General features: G+C 39.5%; 1 protein-coding gene across 1 annotated transcript; it reads right to left on the reverse strand.

Moving 5' to 3' along the window:
* Window positions 1-629: 629 nt before the first annotated feature.
* On the reverse strand, window positions 630-20,337 carry LOC142349583 (uncharacterized). Its single transcript, XM_075401245.1, has 3 exons — window positions 20,277-20,337; window positions 19,562-19,735; window positions 630-1,188 (listed from the first exon to the last, which is right to left on the reverse strand). The coding sequence occupies exons 1-3, from the start codon at window positions 20,304-20,306 to the stop codon at window positions 961-963; spliced, it is 432 nt and encodes a 143-aa protein (XP_075257360.1). The 5' UTR covers window positions 20,307-20,337; the 3' UTR covers window positions 630-960.
* Window positions 20,338-21,469: the final 1,132 nt, after the last annotated feature.

Consider the following 21,469-nt stretch of genomic DNA (forward strand, 5'->3'; position numbering starts at 1 on the left):
ATCTTATCAGATCTTACACGGCATCTTGGAATCTTACATACAAATTTTTATCAGGTAAGATTTAATATGATCTTGTACGGTACATTTTTTGGGTTTGTATCTTCTAACAATTTACGCGATAAAAAATTCCCGGATCACTGGGGATAAACTGTTATTGGAAAGAGAAATTTACAAATAAAGTAGTTTCTATTCTTCGGGATAGAACTGATGTTTGGTTTGGGATATGTTAAACCATCAGGTTTGGGATATGTTAAAATTATATTATAAGCATCACTGAGAAAAACAGAAAACAATTGATAATGATTATATGAAAATACTATTCTTGTATCTGTTAACATTCTGCGGCAGAAGAAATTGAACTTGTTCTCGGAATTGGGTGTTTTACTTTCAATGACCGATTAAATCAATCAAAACAAAGCTCTCGAATATTATATCCTCTAGAATTTGAGCAGAATATTGATTTTATTCTTTCAAGTGTTTATTTTCAGTTTTACAGTTCTGAGTTGTTTTCTGCTTATTCGACAATGCAGGAAATCAAATCTATTTTGGGATAAATATGAATTTTAGGCAGATTCATAATTATTTTTGTTTCCTATATCGTCACCCAGACCCCCCCCCCCCGTGCAAAATCAAAGTTGCCTCCATAGCAATTGTAGCACATGATTAATTCAGGAGTGGCTTATGGAAACAATTGATAATGCATCGATATTACCCAAGCACCATTATTTGATTTTATCCTCAAAAACAGAGTAGTATTTCGATTAATTTTTCGAGTAGTAAATCAGCAGCTTGTACAGTTTTTTTGAGTTTCATCTGATGTGCGAGAAAATAAAAATTCAAGGGAAAAACTAATATTTACTGAAAGTAATAAGTTTGATTTTTAACATCCCACGTTTCTTTGGTCTCATTGTATCATGAACTAGACCGTATAGATTCAGACACAATGAAGCTATAAATCGATCACAGCTTTGTCGATTCTGTCGCATTGTTTACAAGTGGCATTTGATCGTCTTTCTTAGCTGAAGACTTTTTATTACTGCTTGTGTTCTTTTCCTCCAATTCCTTGATATCTAAGGAATCAGTATACGATGGAGGCGCGACCGCGGCAGCTGAAGACACCGTCTGATTGGCTGATTTGTCAACCAATTGGATGCTACCACTGACTAAGTCATTCTCTGATGGGCTCACCTGTAAAACGGTTGTGAAAACTAATGCATATTCAACTCAAGCTACAATGCGGGGCACCGAGTGTCACAGAATCAGGTTTTAACCCAGCCTCCTAAACCCCCCCCCCCCTCCAAGTAAAATAATTTTTGCATAATGGCCTTATTGACACATACGCATGTTTGGCAATGCAGCGTGCAGTGGAATTAATGAAGGATCCTGCATGAAATGGGACAGTTTGAAGTATAAAATAGTCAATTACCTACTGATGAGTTGGTAGAACGGAGGACTGTAGAATAAATAGGGACTTAAGTCCCTGGGTGGAATACGGGTGGGTTAAAGTACTTCTCAACTCTTAAAATAAAGATTGCTTCTTTCTTGATTGTGTCAAATTTTTCCCAAAAAAGTTCACGGTTAACGCTATTGAGAGGAGTTTTGAGAAACTATCTTACTTTTATAATAACCCAGCTTGTGGTATATCAAGCTAACAAAGTTCCTCTTTCAGCAGAGCTTTGGTGCAACGGTAGCATGCCTGATCGCGGTTCTTGATATAGTAGGATCGAGTCCTCTAAGCTCTAAATCTTTAGCAGTGTATGGAGTTAGCTATAACCTCAGTTGGGTTGTTACTCTTTGATTTTCAAAAACCAACCTGAAGGACTAAAGCTGATAAAATCAGACTTTCGAAGGTTCAATTCATAATTGTATAAAGCAACGTTTTAGCTAGAAAAACAACTGTATTCAACAACGTATTAAGGCAAACGGCCCCTCTCAATGGCCCGGCAAATCTAGCTTGATCTTGATCTTTTTTAGCAGGTATTTTGTCTGAGCCGATTTTTGACTCAGATTGGTCACCGATACGTTTTCAAAACATAAAATTATTAAGCCTAAAAAGAGCGCAATCGATTTAGTATATTAGTAGGCTCAACGAAAATTATGTTACACGAACTTTTTCCGAGCTTTCTATGCCAAATAGAACGTATTCTGTGTGCATTTAATCTTTTTGTAAGGCTTACATGGTTAAGAGATTACGTAATACTTTCTCGCTGGATAGCGCATAGATTCGTCGCTTAGTTTTCTCGCTGCTCTTTTATTTACTCAGTAACATCCTCCGGCCCGGGAGAAAATGTTGGGAGGATTGGTACAAGCTTAACGAGTGGGCGGACGAGCGATCCGGATGACAAGCGTAAGACGTCGGAGCGGGCGTCGCTGTCGGAGCCGTACCGAAGTTCCTCAATCCTAGCGGTTGGATAGCAACCCCTAGGGTTGCTTTCTTCAACGATCCAAACTAAATCACCGACCTTGAGGTGCTGCTCGGCAGGCGTCTGCCACTTAGATCTACGGTTCAACGCAGGTACATACTCCTTGAGCCAACGTGCCCAAATTGCATTGGCGTATGACTGTGCACGGGCGTATCGCTTACGATGATCGAACTCGTCGACGCCAACGATAGACGGAATTCTGGTTGCTTGGTTACCGAGTAGAAAATGATTAGGTGTTATTGCGCCTAAGTCAGACGGGTCGACGCTTACGGGCGTTAAGGGACGTGAGTTTAGTGCGTATTCGACCAGACAAAAGGTAGTGTTCAACACCTCATCTGTGATGCGACGCGTACCGAGGATAGTGTACAGTACTCTTTTGAAACTCCGAACTAACCTCTCCCAGATGCCACCTTGGTGTGGCACACTGGGTGGATTGAACATCCACTTAATGCCCTTATGTGCAAGTTCGGCAGCGATGTTAAGCGTGTTCCATTTTTCCACACATTCACGGAGCTCTTTCTCCGCTCCAATGAAGTTCGTACCATTATCCGACCAAATCAAAGCAGGAGTACCCCGACGGGAGACGAACCGCTCCACTCCCATTACACAGGAACTAGTGTCCATGGACGGGACAACTTCAACATGGACAGCACGAGTAGTGAGACAAGTGAAGAGAAATCCCCACCTCTTCTCGGTAGTCCGACGAACTCTGACGTAGAATGGGCCGAAGTAATCAACCCCGGTGTTGGTAAAGGGAGGAGACTGGTATGCGAGTCTCTCCTCTGGGAGGTCTGCCATGATAGGTTGAATGGCTGCTGCACGGAACTTTCTACACAAGACGCAGTTTGATTTGATGGAACGCAATGTGGAACGTAGTTTTAGGATGGCATAACGTTCTTGTACCTTTGACCTTAAGTAATCGATGCCGTGATGATGGTTCTTCAAATGATTATGCCGCAGAAACAGTTTAACAAAAGTATGACGCGCATCCAGTACGATATGATGCTTAGTGTCAAAGTCAATTTCCACTAGCCGTCGGAGTCGACCAGAGGAACGGATGAGACCATGAGGTCCAATAAACGGAGTAAACTGAGCAATGCGGCTGCTCTTCTTAACAGAGTTGTTGTCAAGAAGATCCTTTCTTTCAGTATTAAAGGACTCTCCTTGAACCAAGTACTGGAGATGACGCTCGGCTTCGTCAAGCTCAACAGGGTTGGCTATGCTGCCGTCTACGGTACGGTAACTTTCATGAGATGGTAAAAGACGGAGCACATATGCGGTGACACGAAGTAGTTTTTGATAAGAACTGAACTTATCAAACGGGATTAGATTAATACTTTGTTCCTTAGGGGGCTTGGTTACGAATGCGGCTAAAGATGAGATGGAGTCATCATCTTGTTCCTTGGTTACAGCACCGAGCTTGATGTTATCAACGACGTCAGTATTTGGTACAAAAGGGAATTGCTTAGTTCTCAAGAAGTCAGGACCCCTCACCCAGCTACTTGATTGCAAAACTTCAGCGGACATGCCACGCGTGCCAGCATCTGCCGGATTATCACAGGTGGCGACGTGGTTCCATTGGTCAACGCTGGTGTTCTCCAGGATTTCACTAACACGATTTGCAATGAAGATGGGGTGTTTGTTTGTTGAGTTTATCCACTGCAGGACGATTGTACTATCTGTCCACATAAAGACTTTGTCCACAGTAACCGTTAATGCTCGACAGATTTCCCTTTTTAAACGGGCAGCGAGGAGAGCGGCTTGTAATTCCAACTTAGGAACTGTCATTACCTTCATAGGTGCAACACGGGCCTTGCCCAGGACAAACGCCAGCTCTGTTATAATTTCCCCGGAGGTGCAAGTTACTTGAGCCCTAAGAAATCCTACTGCACTGAAAACGTCTTGCGAGCTATCAGCAAACATGTGGAGTTCAAGATGTTGGAATGGTCCTGAAAAGTAACTTCTCGGTAAAGTGATCTCAGCTAACCGCGGCAGTTCAACACACCAGGCAAGGAATCTGTCAACTGTGTCTTTAGGTAACTCGTCATCCCAACTTTGTCCATTGACACGCCAAATGTCTTTCAAGATTAACCGAGGACCAACAGTGAATGGTGCGACAAGACCAATTGGGTCGTAGACCGTTGACACAAGACTTAGGACCAAGCGCTGTGTTAAACTTTTCGTGATGGTGCTGTTAGTACCCCTGCTCACAACCAGAGTATCGTTGTTGTGATCCCACTTAAGCCCAAGCACGTGCATTGATTCCTCCTTTGATGAAACGATGACCTTAGGTTCAGTGGATTGAGCAGACCCATCAATTCGGTCAGCCAGATCTGGTACATTGCTTACAAACTTAGTAAGCTTGAACCCACCTAGATGGAGAAGATGTACCAATTCCTTCGACCTAATGAGGGCCCTCTCGGGGGATTCCACTGAGTCCAAGTAATCGTCCATGTAGAAGTTCTCAAGGACGGCTTTCGCAGCTTCTGGGTACTCCTTAGCATTATCGCGTGCCGTGCGCTGAAGTGCGTAGTTGGCGCAGGTGGGAGAATCTTTTGCCCCAAAGATGTGGCGTGTATACTGGTGTACCACAACATTTGATGTGGGGTCCTCCCGCCACAAAAAGCGCAATGATGGCTGATCACATGGTAACACTCCAACTTGGAGGAACATTCCCTCGATGTCGGCGGATACGGCAAATGGATGTTGTCTGAACCGTAGGAGTACATAGATTAGGTTTTGCAGTAGGTCTGGTCCGGTGAGTAATGACTTATTAAGAGATGCGCCATGGAACTTTGCTGCTCCGTTTAGTACCCTACGAACCTTGCCCGGCTTGTTCGGGTTAACAACCGGATGGTGTGGTAGGTACCACTCTCGTTCCGAGCGGCTTTCCACCTTATGAGCATCTTTGACCCTTACTACGTAGCCTTTGTCTAACTCCTCTTTGATGGTACTCGAGTACTTTTCCCTTAATGTCTGATCTTTCGTGAGCCGCTTTTCCAAAGACTTTAATTGAACAAGCGCTGAGAAATAATTGTTGGGCAATTCGATGTTATCTTCAGCCCATAGCATTCCGACATCGTACCTTTTTCCATTATGCACGGTGGTGTTTTCAAGAATTTCATGCGCACGTGCATCCGAGGCAGATCGTGGATCTACTTGCTTAAGTGCGCCGTACGACTCCATGTCGTACCAAGATTTTACCTGACTAGCGAGTTCAAAACCCTGCTCCACATTAGCTTTGAAACAAGTCGAGACTAAACCTGAAGAAGACGGTAGAGGGCCGCTTAGAACCCAACCTAAGGGCAAGCGAACAGCGAAGGGCGAGGACTTCTCGTCGGCAGCGAAGTACTCTAACGGGCGGACGGCATGATACACATCCTGTCCAAGTATCATCTCGATGTTTCCATAGCAATATGTAACTGGGTCTAGAACTGCTAGATGCGGGTATGTTTCCTGAAGTGCTTTAATGTTGATGACATCGGCGCCTACATTTAAATTTTCCTTTACGTAAGGGCTGACTTTAAAGGGTTCAAATGCTTGGTTGTCGCGTGGTGTTACAATTAGTTCAACTAACTTAGTGTCTACAACCTCCTCGGTATTTATACCCTTTACTGTTAGTTTCAATGCTGTACCGTGCAAACCAAGTCTATTTGCAAGATCATTGGACACCCAAGAGTTACTGCAAGCGGTATCACACAAAACTAAAGCCGTGGTATCTTTACCGGAGGAGCTCTTCAACTGTAATTCAGTCACCTGAAGGAGGCCTTTCACATTACTCACAGATGACAAAGTAGTGGTCTTACTCGATGATTGGACACTAGGAAGTTTACTTTGATTTGCGCCAGCATTAGATTTACTGTTGATGTTGTTTGAAGGGGATTTTGATGGATAAACCCTCTCAGCTCCATGGAGAAGTGTATTATGGGAGCTGTTGCAACCGTCCTTCCTGCATTTCCTGGGATTTGGGCATTGCCTGAACATATGCTTTTCTCTCAAACATGAGAAACATAGTTTTGCTTCCGCCACTACCTTTGCTCGCTGAGTGGGAGACTTTTCTTTAAATACCCTACACTCCCAGACGCGGTGGTTACCTTTACACTCAATGCAGCGAGGTGTTGCAGGCGTTGCCGATGTTGAGGCTGGTCTTTGAGTGCTCTTAGTTTGCGTGTTAGCAGCGAATGTTTTTGAGGCTACTTTGGTCTTTACAACTGAGTTGTTGTTATCCTCAGTTCTTGCCTTTGATGAAGTTTGTTTTATTAAATCATGTGCCTCGGCCTTCTCCTTCAACCAATCGTTGAAGTCAAGGAGTGTTGGCTTAACCCAATGTTTCTTCACTGTGAAGAGCGACCAAGACTCTTTTAGATTGGGCGGCATTTTTTGCACAGCCGTGTTGAGAAGTGAGGCGCTCTTTAGGTCTGCGTCATATGAAAGTGATTTAAAGACCCCAACAAGACTTGAAATTGTTGCAGAATAGTTGATGATGTTATCACTATTGTGCATCTTTAATGGAGGAAAAGAGCTGAGTTTGTCTAAGTGCGCACTGACTACTGCCTGTGGTTGGCCAAATTTACGTATGAGTGTCTTAAGTGCGTCCTTATACATTACACCGCAGTATGCGAACTCAGCGATGGCGGTTTTAGCTTTTCCAGTTACAAGAGTTTTTAGGTATGTTAACTTGACGTCATCAGTCAAGGACTGTGCGTCTATGGCGCTTTTAAATTGTCCGAACCATTCGTGCCACTGCAGGGGATCACCATTGTACTGTGACAACTTCCACTCGGGCAGTGGATCGTTCTTCTTACAAGTAATTGCCTCCGCCAACTGCTTTATCAAATCCGCAGAGTCCAAAGAAGGAGCCGAAGGTGTGGGATGCGGCGGGCCACCCCAACACAACGGGTTCGGAACGGTAGCTCCATACGTTGGCGGAATGATCGGAGTGATAAAGGTGGGGGCGGTACCTGTGGAAGAACTAAATGGATTCGCTTGCCTGAAGTCTGATGTTACGTAATTTTGAGCGCCTGCTGCTGCTTGTACATGAGAGGAGCGGTGCGATGTAGATATATGAGGGTTGATTGGCGGGGCCGATTGTACGGTGTATAAGTTTGCGGATGTTCGTACAAGTGGTACTGCATTAGATGGGACTGCTGCTGGAAAACGCCAGACATTTGGATCTGGAGGAGCAGGAGGTGCGTGGGTTATAGGGACAAAACTTTGGGGCTGAAAATTCTTTTGTGGGGTTGGTGGATGAATTAGTTGAGGTACAAAATTGCTTGCGGAGGAAATGATTGGTGCAGGCGGAGAATGGGGTAACAGATGGACATTATTCGCCACGGGGTTAGTGGCGTGTAGTGGGAGTGCTTGTGGCGGCGAAGGAGGAAAGCGGAATGCTGGTGGGATTAACGGGAAATGCGGTGGTGCGGGGTTTAGAACGGGGGATGGTGGGGCTGGTACATTTATGTGTGCTTGTGGCGGATTAGGTGCTAGAGGAGCATTAACGATTGTATTAAAAGGTGGTGAATGCGGAGGGCTGACTAAATTCAACTGTCCCGGCATGCTCGATCTGCGAGGGAATTGATGATCTAACTGCAAACCATCGAAGTGCATTGTTGCTTGAGACAGTTGTCGGGCTGTGTTTGGGGCGTTTAGTTGAGTTGGCATACCAAAGTTTATTGGTGATGGAGGCGTATATTGAGGCTGTTGCTGCTCTTGCATGATGTTGTTTGCAACATGTGCATCATTGGTTACATTGGTTCTACTACTTGGTTCTTGGACAGGGAGGTTGATGTTGGCCTCAACTTGACTATGTGTATTGAGATTGAAGTGTGAGTTCGGAAGTTGAGCTGAAGAAGGTCGTTGGACAATTGCTTGGTTGGATTGGGCGATGGAACCAGAAAAGTGCAAACTCGGTTCGTTTGCAACATCTGCCATGATCCCGGCCGGTGACGAATTAATCCAATCTTGAACAAGTTTCTTGCTCTTGACTGAACTTCTTTCCGTAAAGAGCCCACTCATTTTGCCTGTACCAGACCCGTCTGCTGATGATTTTGTCATCAACTCAATTTCCTCAAGTGCTGCAGCAGCTACTTCCTTGCGATGATCCTCCTCAAGCTGCTCAATTTCCAATTCCCGCAATTTCGTTTGTTTTTCAATTTCGAGACGCTGTCTAGCAATGCGAAGCTTTGCTTCATGTTGTTTCTCAAGTTCCTCCCTTTTGAGTCTTGATAGTTCTAAGTCTCGTTGACGCTGACTTGATCTTTTTGAGGAAGTCATATGTGAACTTGATTTTGAATGGTGAGAGGTATACTGCTCTGCTGTTTCTTTGTCATGGACCGAATTGATATACCCTCGAGCAGCAGCAATGAACTCATCAGTTTTCTTTGTTACAGTCTCTAACCATTTTTCAAGGTTCTTACAGGCAGCATTTGGATTTTCAGTCTTTTGTGCCAGATCAAAGAGCTCTTCATTTTTATCAACTACTCTAATAAAAGCGTCTTTGCACTTCACAAGCAGACGTTCAATCTTAACTTTCCTATCTTGCTTATCCACAGCATTGTTAATTTCACCATAGATGTTGTTAAGTTCAGCCTCTAATTTTGCCCTCGCACTATGAAGTTTGTTGAATTTGTCCTGCAAAGTTGTCATGATCTTAAGAAAAACAGGAACCACAAGTTTAATTTGGTACTAATATAAAGTACACACACATGCTACAGCACAACACAAAGGGGTTATACCGAACCCTAGTGTGACGGTTTGGCTAGCAAACCGCCAAAGAGCAAAGATGTTCGTCAAGTACAATAGTACCCGGCGAAAGAAAGAAAGAACGGTGCGCAGGAAGCGCGGAAAGGGGCAAAACGGGAGACGGGGCGGACGGGAAGAGACGCCGAACGAGTAACGCACGACGCAACGGGAAACCGGACGGACAAACGGGAGCGTCGGGCGAAAAGCGCGCGACAAAGCGGCAAAATGGCACGGGCGGGGCGGAAACGTCGGGCGGATGGCGCGCGACGAAACCGGAAAACTGGCACGGGCGGGGGCGGAAACGTCAGGCGGATGGCGCGCGACGGAACGGGAAAACTGGCACGGGCGGGGGCGGAAACGTCGGGCGGATGGCGCGCGACGAAACGGGAAAACTGGCACGGGCGGGCGCGGAAACGTCGGGCGGATGGCGCGCGACGAAACGGGAAAACTGGCACGGGCGGGGGCGGAAACGTCGGGCGGATGGCGCAGGACGAAACGGGAAAACTGGCACGGGCGGGGCGGAAACCACAAGCGAGGAGGCGGGAAGATCGATGCTAACAGACCACAGCAACAAACTCAACCAAACAAGCTAGCCGTAACTCCAAAATAAACTTAAGTCACACCCTAGAAAGAGGGAGAGGAGCTACTGCCAGGTAAACTAGCACAAAACATTATGGGGGCTTTATCAACGGCATCAAAACATCAAACATGAAATAATTTACGGCAACAGTGTAGTATAACCATAAGTCGAAAAGATCAGGAACTTTACTAGCCGTAACTCCAGAACAAACTTAAATCACACCCTAGCAAACCACCCTACCCAGACAACAAAAGTGCATACTACAAAAATTAATAAAGCTACAACAAATTGCTAGCAAACCAGTGTGGTGAAAGTCACGAAACAAACCAGCCGTAACTCCAGAATGAACTTAAGTCACACCCTAGCAAGGAATGAGACTACACAACAAACCAGCATACTAGCAGAGAAATTTTACTAAAGCAGAAACTCAACATACTACATCATACAACAGATAAACGGGGAACAGAAAGAAACAAGGTGATATGGAAGAAAACGACGGAAACGGAAAAATGAAACCAGATAACCTGCGGAAAACGGACGGTAGTGAATAACTCAAAGGATGGGGAGAGCAAAACGTTTAGTAAAGCGCTATCGGAGAGAACCAACCACAAACTAACCCGTAACTCGTGAGTAAACTAAATCACACCGCCAGTCAGCGGGTAGACTCCCACAACAACGCAAGACTAAGTGACATTCAGGTTATCAACGGCTTGTGTGAGTTCCACCTCCTCGAACGCATGACGGGTGCGGAGCGTTTTACGGCGGCGCTTTGAAAGTTTTTTCGGTCGGGAGCGTGTTATTAAGGACCGGAGGTTGTTCTTATGAGCTAAGACAATCGTGAGTGTTTTCAGCTCAAGCGCAGGCCTTTGTTGTAATGCTCTGTACTCTTTAGGTAAACTAGGATCTTTCTGTTTACGTCTAGACACAATGTCTTTCACTAAGTGTATGGTAACTAGAGTACTACGCTTGAGCTGATCAGAAATATCAGGAGTTCCCTCTCTGGGGCAATACACAATAGCTTCTACGCGCTCCTGATAGTTTTCAAGCACTGCGATAAGCTGTGAAGGTGTTAAAGGCTTATTGTTGTTGCTTCGATGACGTGAAAGCGAATTGTTCACTACATCATGCCATATAACTAGGCGCTTCTTATCATGAAAGAAATGACTCAACTGGAACTGCGCTGTTTTTCGGACTTTCAAAGCGTTAGGGTTGAAACTTAAACCCGGTAATGCGTAAACGTTACGTTTGTAACGATTTTGTGTTACTTGAGGCGCAGTTTTTATGGCGTGATGAAGTGAACTTGCAGCTAAAATGAAAACCATATAATGTTTTTACCACATAATTGATGTGAGCTTTGCTCAAACTCCGAAACTTGATTTTTTAATGCGCAATTTTCACGGCTTCCCAAGAATAAGCGCTTATTTGAGGAGAAAAAAAAATCAGTTACCTGATCTTCTTTTTTTCGTGAAGTTTAAAAAAACTTGACCAAACTTGTTTTTTACAACGTTTTAATCTATCTAACTAATATATAAGTATGCTTGAATGATCGGATAGATTTTTTCCCAATTTTTTCAAATCTGGTCAATTTTTTCAAACTTTTTTCTTGCTTCCCGTGATTTTTTTCGTATAAGACTTTTACCCTTTCCAATAACTATTATTTAGCCCGATTTGGTCAATTCCAAAATTTTGACCAAAAATTTTTCAAATTCGATGTTTTTTCAATAAAAAGGTGTATGGGGTGGGTTATCGGTGACGAGTGATTAATGATAATACCAGAAAATAGGTAATGAAAACGAAAAAAAAATTGAGGGAGGTTACTAGATTTGCCGGTTCAATATCAACTTAGGGCTTCAAAAGAAAATAAAGTTTATAAGAGTCTGGATTAGTCTTACAGTTTTTGGCTATCGGAAAGAATCAAAACCTCCCTCTGGTTGTGAATGGTTTGTTCCCGTCAGGTGTTGTGTCTTGCGTTAAACCAGCAACATCGAACTGATAGTGATCACTGAGCTTTTTTTTGAAGTGTTTTCATCAACTTGCAGCCACCTTGTCCTTCTTGTAGTTTTTTCATGCATTCCTTTGTTTTCTGGAAGGTCTGTTATTTGTTAGTCCAATTACAATTTGCCCGTCTAGCCAGTCTGAATCCAATTTAGTTCCAATCTGAGTGTGTAACTGTCGTTTCAGGGGTAATGGGTAAATATAGAGTTAAATTACGTCTGAAAATGGATTTTGTTTGAATAATAGAAAGAAAATCGTTTTAACAGCGATCAATCAATTCAGTGGTATTATTAATCTGAATCAATTCAAAGCTGTAAATCAATCCAGCGGTGTTTTAAATCTGAATCATTTCGAAAGCGGTGATTCAATCCGGCGATGTCTTAAATCTGAGTCATTTCAGAAGTGGTCACTCAATGCAGCGGTGTTTTAAATTTGAATAAACACGAGAGCGAGGATTAGTTATACTGAAGAGCCCCACGCATGACAATTGTATTGGATAAACGGCACCAATAATAAAGCTGATAAAATCAGACTTTCGAAGGTTCAATTCATAATTGTATAAAGCAACGTTTTAGCTAGAAAAACAACTGTATTCAACAACGTGTTAAGGCAAACGGCCCCTCTCAATGGCCCGGCAAATCTAGCTTGATCTTTTTTAGCAGGTATTTTGTCTGAGCCGATTTTTGACTCAGATTGGTCACCGATACGTTTTCAAAACATAAAATTATTAAGCCTAAAAAGAGCGCAATCGATTTAGTATATTAGTAGGCTCAACGAAAATTATGTTACACGAACTTTTTCCGAGCTTTCTATGCCAAATAGAACGTATTCTGTGTGCATTTAATCTTTTTGTAAGGCTTACATGGTTAAGAGATTACGTAATACTTTCTCGCTGGATAGCGCATAGATTCGTCGCTTAGTTTTCTCGCTGCTCTTTTATTTACTCAGTAACAAGGACTGCGAACAGAGGATGTGAAAATGACTTCAGACAGTAAACTCTCAAAAACGAAATGAGATGCAAGAGCTGCTAGAATGGTACATAGTATTAACAATCTTGTCATTACACAGATGTTTGTTGCAAAGAGACTAGATAACATCGGCCTGGGTGCCAGTTAAATTTTCTTCTGTTAGTGAGCAAAAACTAATTGGCCGAAGGAATTCCCGCCAAGTGACACATCTGCATCCAGTCTAACCCCAGGTCAATCATCGACTCTACTTCGTATATACAGTCCTTTATGCTACTGAGCACTGCTAAGAGGTGGCTAGGACTGTGATTTTGCCCTAAGGTAATATTGACAATCTACAAAAGAAGAGTGTTCAGATGGGCATTCAGTTGAAACCATTGTCAAAAACAGTACAAATTATCATATATCGTCTTTCGCCAGTTCAAATTGTATCGGTAAAAGTCTCTCAATATTTAAGGCGCGTGAATCGGTTGTCAAAATAGTTGAAAAAATCTTGGTTATTAGCAACGACAACAACCCTTCAATTTGATAGGATTTCTTTGCTACGCCTGACATCATGTTGATTAAAATGGATTAAAATCAGTTCTCAAGAGATCAGAGAATCAGAGTTTCTGTTGAAAACCAAAATGAGCTATCAACAAAACTGTCAGAAAAGTATAACTTGGTTTGTGATAACAACTGACTTAGTTGATATGATGTGCAATCCAGTTCACTTTTTTCGGACGAAAAGTTTTGATGCCAAGGTTCTCTGGCACTTCTAACTTGAACAACCCTACTGGGGATTGCTCCACATACGCAAAACTATTATTGACAGCAGAGAAAAAAAAGAAAAATCAATTGATGTCAAAAAGGTCCCTCAAGTGTGTAGAATTCAGAATTCAGCTATTGCAGTTTGTGCCCTTCGTCTACCAATTCGAAAAAAAACAAAAAAAACTTTTATTTTGTGCTTATGCAAGCCATCTATTTATTTCCTAGCAAGCAATCCTATTTTGCAAGCGATCCTATTTCCTCTAAGATCCTACTGTCTTTAATAAAATACAGAAAGCGGGCACAGGCATAAACTATACTTAGAAAATATCCACACTTAAACCAGCCAACTGCTAGTATATATGCAAATAGTACAAAATATTGGTCTAGGTAATGACTCTCTGTCTTACCAAGAGAATGGAGAAAATTCACCGACAAAGTTATATTTGAAAAAAAATCTATGAAAATTTGCAAAAATTGAGCAGTATACACAGTCCACAAAAATAAATATAGGAGATATAATCAAATCCGAGAACTATTTTATTTTTTAACATTGGAATAAGTGTCACAAATTTTTTCTTGCTAAATTGCGTTCATCCCCCGTCATCACCTACCAGTCAATTTTTTCTCCTTTCAAGACATGTCAAAACATCTCAAAAATAACACCAGGTTTTTATTGTTCCGACCCCACTTGTGGGGGGGGGGGGGGGGGGGGAGGAACTATACACTCAAATGGTTTTTTTTTGTTCAGTCAATTTTGGCCGATCGATATATTCATCGCAGAGAAATATGAGTGGTATCATTAAAAAGCTGGTCCAACGTAGAATTTAGAAGTAAAATTTTTTTTTGATTTTCGTTTTTTGCGAGGAGTTATCGAGGATTGAACTTTTGTGTGAACACGGGATATTTGTTCACTTTTAGAAAGATTTTTCTTCAAATTAAGATATTTTCTATGAAAATAGTATTTCAAAATTAAATTTCTTGCCAAAAAATGAACCAATTGCGATTTCCTAATAGACTAAAGGCGATAAGAAGACTAGTTCTCGTCTCTTAGGGAGCTTCAATATCAAAAAAAAATTTGAAATCTATTTGAGAGATCTTTTTTATAAAACTTTCTATATTTTTGCTTTTTTATGTCACCTACAGACAAGTAACTTTTCATGTTGAGGTTCCGTTAAAGACAAACCCCCTTTACAGTCAAATGAAGCCCAATGAACAAAAAAATCGTTTTCAAGGAGTTTCTCAATTTTTTTTCAATTCGACTCTGAGTTTACTTAATTTAAAATGAAATTTTGAATCTCTTTTTGAGGATTTGCTAATTTTTGGAGTCTTATGGCATAGGCTCATTGGCTAACAGTGCAATATCTTCTGTAATGAGCTTTAAGTGAGCATATCTAGCGCTTTGAGTGGACAGCTAACGGCTGTTAAGACTTTAAAAATAATTTTTTCAAAATTTATTCGAACATTAACATATCATAAACTTCCCATTATCGTGAACTGTAAGTCAGTGTCTATGATGGCAGCACCGTTTACCGTCATACTGTAACCAAATTTGATCTATATGGCTGTTTTGTCTTCTAACTTTTAGTAATATCACTTCAATGACACAAGATTTCAAAAAGTTTAAAAAAATTTTTTGGATGTTTCCAAATAATTGGTTACTTTTGAAATCTTATCACATTATCCTAAAATTGACAGCTCCAATTGGCTTAAAGGAAAAATTCAATGGATCGCAGATAAATTTTTCAGAGAAAAGCTGATGGTTTCAAATGACTTCGTCCTTTTCTTCTCGCACTTCTCTACTGGACTTTTTGGTTTTTGCCTAATTTTGTTGTTGTTTTCATAGTCATAAGACTTGTTGTGATGTCCTATTGATCACCTATGCATGACAAAAATCCCCATACTCATGTTCAAGCACAATTGAGCGTATTTGTTGACTTCCACTGAAATTCAATTAATTTAATGGCTGTTAAGACTTAAAAAAAAGTTTTTCAAAATTTTTTTTGAACATTAACCGATCTTAAACTTTTTTTCGTGTACTGTTAGTCAGTCTTCGCAATTACAGTATTCCGTTTTTTCTATTTTAGCTAAATTGATCCTGGTTAGCGTTTTCATCTTCTACCTATTAGGTAATTTTTATTATTTTTGGATCATTTTGAAAAATTATCAAACTATCCTTTTATTGATAGTTCCTTTTGGTTACGGGAGGACGTTTAAAGGATCATAGATAAAATTTTCGGAGAAGAGCCCATGATTTAAATGGCTTCGGTACTTTCCTCTGTCACTCTTTTACTGAATTTTTGGTTTTTGCTTGTTTTTGTTGTTGTTTTCATAGTCTTAAGACTTATAGTGATCTCTTATTGATTATCTATGCATGACAAACATTTTTTGTCCAGCCATCGTGTTATTTCTGAGCGTAATTATTGACCTCCGTTTCCGTTAAAAGCTTTTGAGGTTAATGACTGTTCAGACTTTAAAAATAGATTTTCGAATTTTTTTAACATTAAGCAATCCTAAACTTTTTTCCGTGAGATGTCAGCCAGCTTTAGTACTTTCGGGATGCCTTTTTATTTCTAATACAGCCAAAACTAATTTGGTTTGCGGTTTTATCTTCTACCTATTAGGTTTAAACCTTCAATGCCACTAGTTTTAATATTTTTTTTTATTTTTCGGGTAATTTTTATTATTTTTGGATCATTTTGAAAAATTATCAAACTATCCTTTTATTGATAGTTCCATTTGGTTACGGGAGGACGTTCAGAGGATCACAGATAAAGTTTTTGGAGAAGAGCCTATGATTTAAATGGCTTCGGTACTTTCCTCTGTCACTCTTTTACTGAATTTTTGGTTTTTGCTTGTTTTTGTTGTTGTTTTCATAGTCTTAAGACTTATAGTGATCTCTTATTGATTATCTATGCATGACAAACATTTTTTGTCCAGCCATCGTGTTATTTCTGAGCGTAATTATTGACCTCCGTTTCCGTTAAAAGCTTTTGAGGTTAATGACTGTTCAGACTTTAAAAATAGATTTTCGAATTTTTTTAACATTAAGCAATCCTAAACTTTTTTCCGTGAGATGTCAGCCAGCTTTAGTACTTTCGGGATGCCTTTTTATTTCTAATACAGCCAAAACTAATTTGGTTTGCGGTTTTATCTTCTACCTATTGGGTTTAAGTCTTCAATGCCAATAGTTTTAATATTTTTTTTGTTTTTCGGGTACTTTTTCTTATTTTTGGATTCTTTTGAATTCTTATCGGATTATCCTAATACTGGTAGTTCCCATTGGTTTAAGGAAGTCGTTCAACGGATCATATATAAAATTTGCAGAGATGAACTTATGATTTAAATTGCTTCGACACTTTCTTCTGGCACTTTTCTACTGAGTTTTTGGTTGTTGCCTGTCTATGTTGTTGCTTTCGTCTTCAATCACTTGTTGTAAGTTCTTATTGACGAAATTGGAACGGCAAACAAAATTGTTGTCCCGTGGAGGCATAATTTAGCAAAAGCTTCCGTTGAAAGCTATTGAAATTAATGGCGTTGATACTACAAGTTTTCTCCAAACTTTCGTGGTTGTAATGTATTTGTTCATATTTGATTTTTTGAAACTCTATTTATAAAAAGAGGAATCCCTTTGCTGTTAAGAAATTAATTGAACATAGAAAAGTTTTTAGTAAAAATTTCATTCTTTAATGCCTTCGACACTTTTCTCGCTCAATTTTTTTCTTGAAATTGCTGTTTTTGCCTGTTTTTGTTCTGTAGGTAGCGGTAAATTGCTGACAAGTCTCCTACGCTTGTAATTGAGGATTGAATTAATGATATTGTCGGATTCAATTAGTCAGTTTATAACCTTTAGTCTTAAAGTTTTTGATATACATTTTCAAACATTTTTCAAAATTTTCAGTTTTTATTGTTCTTTTCGTCAAATTGTAACTTATTTTCATCAATGAGAGGTCACATCCAATTTCTTGTAATAAAACAAATAATATATCTACTGATATTATTTGTCAGCGATGCTTTGTTTGTTGGACAATATCGTTTTAAAAATTTGTTTTGAGTGGTCATTTTTTGCGCCTCTTTTTCTCTTCTTTCATAGCAATCGCGTAGTAACAGATCCCAATGTTTCCAAATGTGGCATGGCCCAAATAAACTTATTTAATTTCTCAGTATCGTTCCTGCAGCTGAATTAGTAGAAATAAGAATTGATATAAAAATACATAATATTCAGATAATAGCTAATGATTTTAATGGCAGCAATAATTTGTGTTTTCGCAAATCGTTTCTAATTTTTTAAGTTTTTCTTTAGCTCATTTCTAAGGCTCAAACTACCCAAAGACAAGAAGGCCTGTTGGTTTTGTAGTAACTTTTTAGTAATTTATCAAGGACTATTTAGTTAAAAGCTAATGATTTTTAAGACTTTTGAAATTTCTTGGTTAATAAATTTTAATTAGTTTTTGAATTTCGCCTAATTGATCGTTCTGTTTGTTGACTTGTAATATAGTCTCAATGAGAAAACTTTCAATCCGCTGAATAGTTAGGGGAAATTAATTTTGAGCAGTTAAGGTTTTATCTGACTGCATTTTGATGTTGTTAATATGTGCTTTAAATTCAGATATTCAGTTTTTGCCGTGAAGTTTTTTTCTAACTTTTTGGTTGTTTTTTTTTGTCTCATAGTCTCTTTAATGTCAGATCTCATTGGCGCTGTAATAAGGCATGGCATTATGTAATTCAATTAGTAGGTAGATTGTGTAACGTTAAACTCAAACGTCTATTTTTGTTATTTCTTCATTTGGTTGATGATTAAGTCAAAAATATAGATGGGCTCGGGTCGGAACATAATTAACGAACGCACATTAACGAGCCGCCTCGTTTTTCTTAAGTTTTCTTAGTTTTCTCAGGATAGCTGGAGGTAAAAGTTACATTTATACAAAGCTTAAGGTAAAAATGTTAATTGGTTTTCAATTAAAAAGTTTAATCCAAATCAGATTAGTAAAATGCAGTAAAACAATCGATCTCAAAAATCTAATTGTTTCTGGTAAAATTGTTATCAATAGGGAGATTAAATTTTTTAATGAAAAGTAAGCAGTTACACAAAAGCGCAGTGTAATTGGATCATAATCTAGACCACTTTGCTTTTTTTTAAAACAAAAACTGTGCCCCATGAAGCTACAAACGCGTTAGATGAGCGAAATTTATCGTTTTTGTACATCAAGACAACCTACATTCAATAAAGGAAAAATTGAAAATTAAACAAAATTTTGACAAAATAGAAAACTCTAAAGGTGGAATTCAGTGATGGTAAGATGTAATCAACTTAATAACTTTTGAAAAAAATCAGCGCAATCGCTGTCATCTGCTGGTGTTCAAATTTTGGTTTTGATAGTACATCGTTATTAAAAGGAAACTATACCTGTCTGGTTTACATAAGTACCCCGGCGGAGATGAGTTTTTTCGAAACTCATCCGACCCGCCCGAACTATAAGCAGTTGTTGGTATCATAATCACTAGTGTTAGGGGGTCTATTCAGGTGCAACTACTGTGAAAATGGACCAGTACTGGATTCGAACCAGCATCTCTTACTTGCAAGCCTAGTGTGCTACCCAATTACACCAACTGGTCTTAAGCTCTCGAACTTGGGCATCTCTTATAACCCGTTCTTACGTTCTTTCTTGTTCCTCAAGGCTTCATTTCTCTAGCCAAGTATACGTTGAACAAGTAGAGCTTCTTGTCAAGCTATGTCAAGCTTATCTTATGCACAATTTACATTAGGTTGTTCTCTTTCAACCTTCTAACAACTAGTTATTTAGTTCAGTGGTCGGACGTGAAACTTTAAAAGAGTCGAGCGAGGAAGGCAATACGTTGGGAATAAAACAGAACACTCCTCCAAAATGTAATAGAACTAACAAACAAATTTTCGCAATTTCCGCGAAATTTGATGAAATGGCACTGTCGATCCTCACTCTTGTCATTCCAATCAGATTATTTAACCTATTGTCTCATATACTATTTTGGCAGAATGTTAGTCGTTTGGTCAGTGGCAACTAATAACACACTCTTTAATTGTCTGAATTTTTTCTAGTTATTCAACGAATTGCACTTTGTTAGTTAATTACCTCTTCTACTTTGATGACACTCCTTTCGCTTCTTCGTGTGGCCCCTCCTCCTCCTCCTCCTGCCCCTCCAGCTGCAGCAGCTGCTGCCTTACTCTTCTCCACCTCAGCTGCACTTTTGGCAGATGCACTGGTCGTCTTCTGTTGCAAATTGTTCTTTGCCAACACTGCCGCTACCTGTACAAACAAACATGCTATATTTTATATCCTCACTAAACACGATGTTAATAGTCCTTCCTTTTTTGTCGCGTTCTGTCTTGATCTCTCGAATTTAGTTTTCAAAGCACATTTTGTTGGTTTTGCATGTTTTCATCATAAGTCCCCAGTCTGAGTCCCCTGGATGATAGCACTCTACATCATGACTCTACAAGAGGTGATTAAAATCAACTCAAAATTTTTTCATATTATTTACATTGAAGTTAATGGTGAGAATTAACAAACCCAAGCACCTATATTTTAAAATAGCAATGTGTTTTTCGTCCAAATTGCACCTTTGCAATGCTTAATATAGCTAGGACAAATGAAATCTCTGCTTTCCATGTCAATAATTTTCATTTTTCCCATTTTGTGTAAAAATGTATCCACAAAAATTTTGTCCTATTTTTTTTTAATTTCATCGAAATTGGTACTTATATAGTAACATAAACAGCTTTGATAATAAAAAAACTCATCATTTTTCAGTTCTACGTGTTTTCACCGTGAGCTGAAAATGGTTCACCTTTTTAGCTGGTGGTGCCATGTACTCCATTATGATCTTCTTTGAACCACTCTCCTTTCGAAACCTGAAAAATCATGATACAACTATCGAAATACACAAAAATACGTGTACTTTAAAAACGAGATCAAGAACAAAACGAGAACAGTAAAATATGCGAATCAAACTAAAGTATTTGAGTCGTTAACGAGAGTCTGAGTCCCCGGGTTTGACTTCCTGAGTAAGATTTTTTGTCGTTCATTATCCGTGTCCGAGACACTGAGTGAAAATCCTACTGCAGCCGAGTCTCTCGAGATGTACAGTAAAGATGAGTAGAAGGAGGCAAACATGAAATATCCCCTGAAGTAGCTAATGATTCTTTCGAACGGAAAAAGATTAAATTGATGGAACAGCTGTTTTTTTAAATGATAGGTTGTTCTGTTCTGTTCTGCGTTTTTTTTCTCACCAAAACGTTGCCTTCCAGAAAAAAAAACAGATGAATGATTGTCATATCGCATTGGAGATATTTAGAATATGACAAAAACGTGCCAAAATTTTGATATACATTATGGCACCAAAAAGTTTTAAGATACTAGGAATTTCAATTTTAAATCATAGGTTTTAAAAGCAAAATTTAATCAGATTAAATGAAAGATAGCAATATCAGATCCTCAAATATCATTTAGAAATTAATAAGAGCTAATCAATTCATAAGCGAAGCTACAATTAGCTAACATATAGCTGTAGCTTTAAACTCTGAGATTCAGGCGAAGTCGAAAGAAAATTATAGTGCAACCCTAAGGAAATCATAATTATATCACAATTGTTCCTAACATTTTTCTATGCCCATCCAAAAATCATAATGAAGCGTAATATCGATGTATGAGAAACCCAACCCGGGTTGAAATATGAAATACTACAAATAAAAAGTAAACTATGACAAGAACAGAAAAATAGATTGTGACATAGCGGATATAGTGTCTTCACAGATTGCAGTTAGTTTCGTGGGAAAATTTAATTACTGTCTTGTTTTCAGCAACAATGTGAGAAAACAAAGAGCAGACTGCAGAACGCACTTAACAGTGACAGTGATCAAAGATTATTTGCTTTCGAATTATTTGGTCAGACTTATGAAAAGAATAAAAGGGAGTTTTTGTAGCTCAATGAAGCCTTACTGAAGCTAGTTTCGAACAATATTTAAATTCAAACATCAGCGA

This window comes from Convolutriloba macropyga, chromosome 11 (assembly GCF_964194025.1).
Source record: "Convolutriloba macropyga chromosome 11, txConMacr16.3, whole genome shotgun sequence".
NCBI lineage: Eukaryota > Metazoa > Xenacoelomorpha > Acoela > Convolutidae > Convolutriloba > Convolutriloba macropyga.

What these genes read in the sequence shown, in the direction of transcription:
- LOC142349583 (XM_075401245.1), bottom strand. Translation starts at nt 20,306, where the DNA reads ATGGAGTACATGGCACCACCAGCTAAAAAG. An exon ending in TGGCACCACCAGCTAAAAAG is followed by an intron (nt 19,736 to 20,276) that starts GTGAACCATTTT and finishes TTGTTTGTACAG; the next exon opens with GTAGCGGCAGTGTTGGCAAA. An exon ending in GTGTCATCAAAGTAGAAGAG is followed by an intron (nt 1,189 to 19,561) that starts GTAATTAACTAA and finishes ACCGTTTTACAG; the next exon opens with GTGAGCCCATCAGAGAATGA.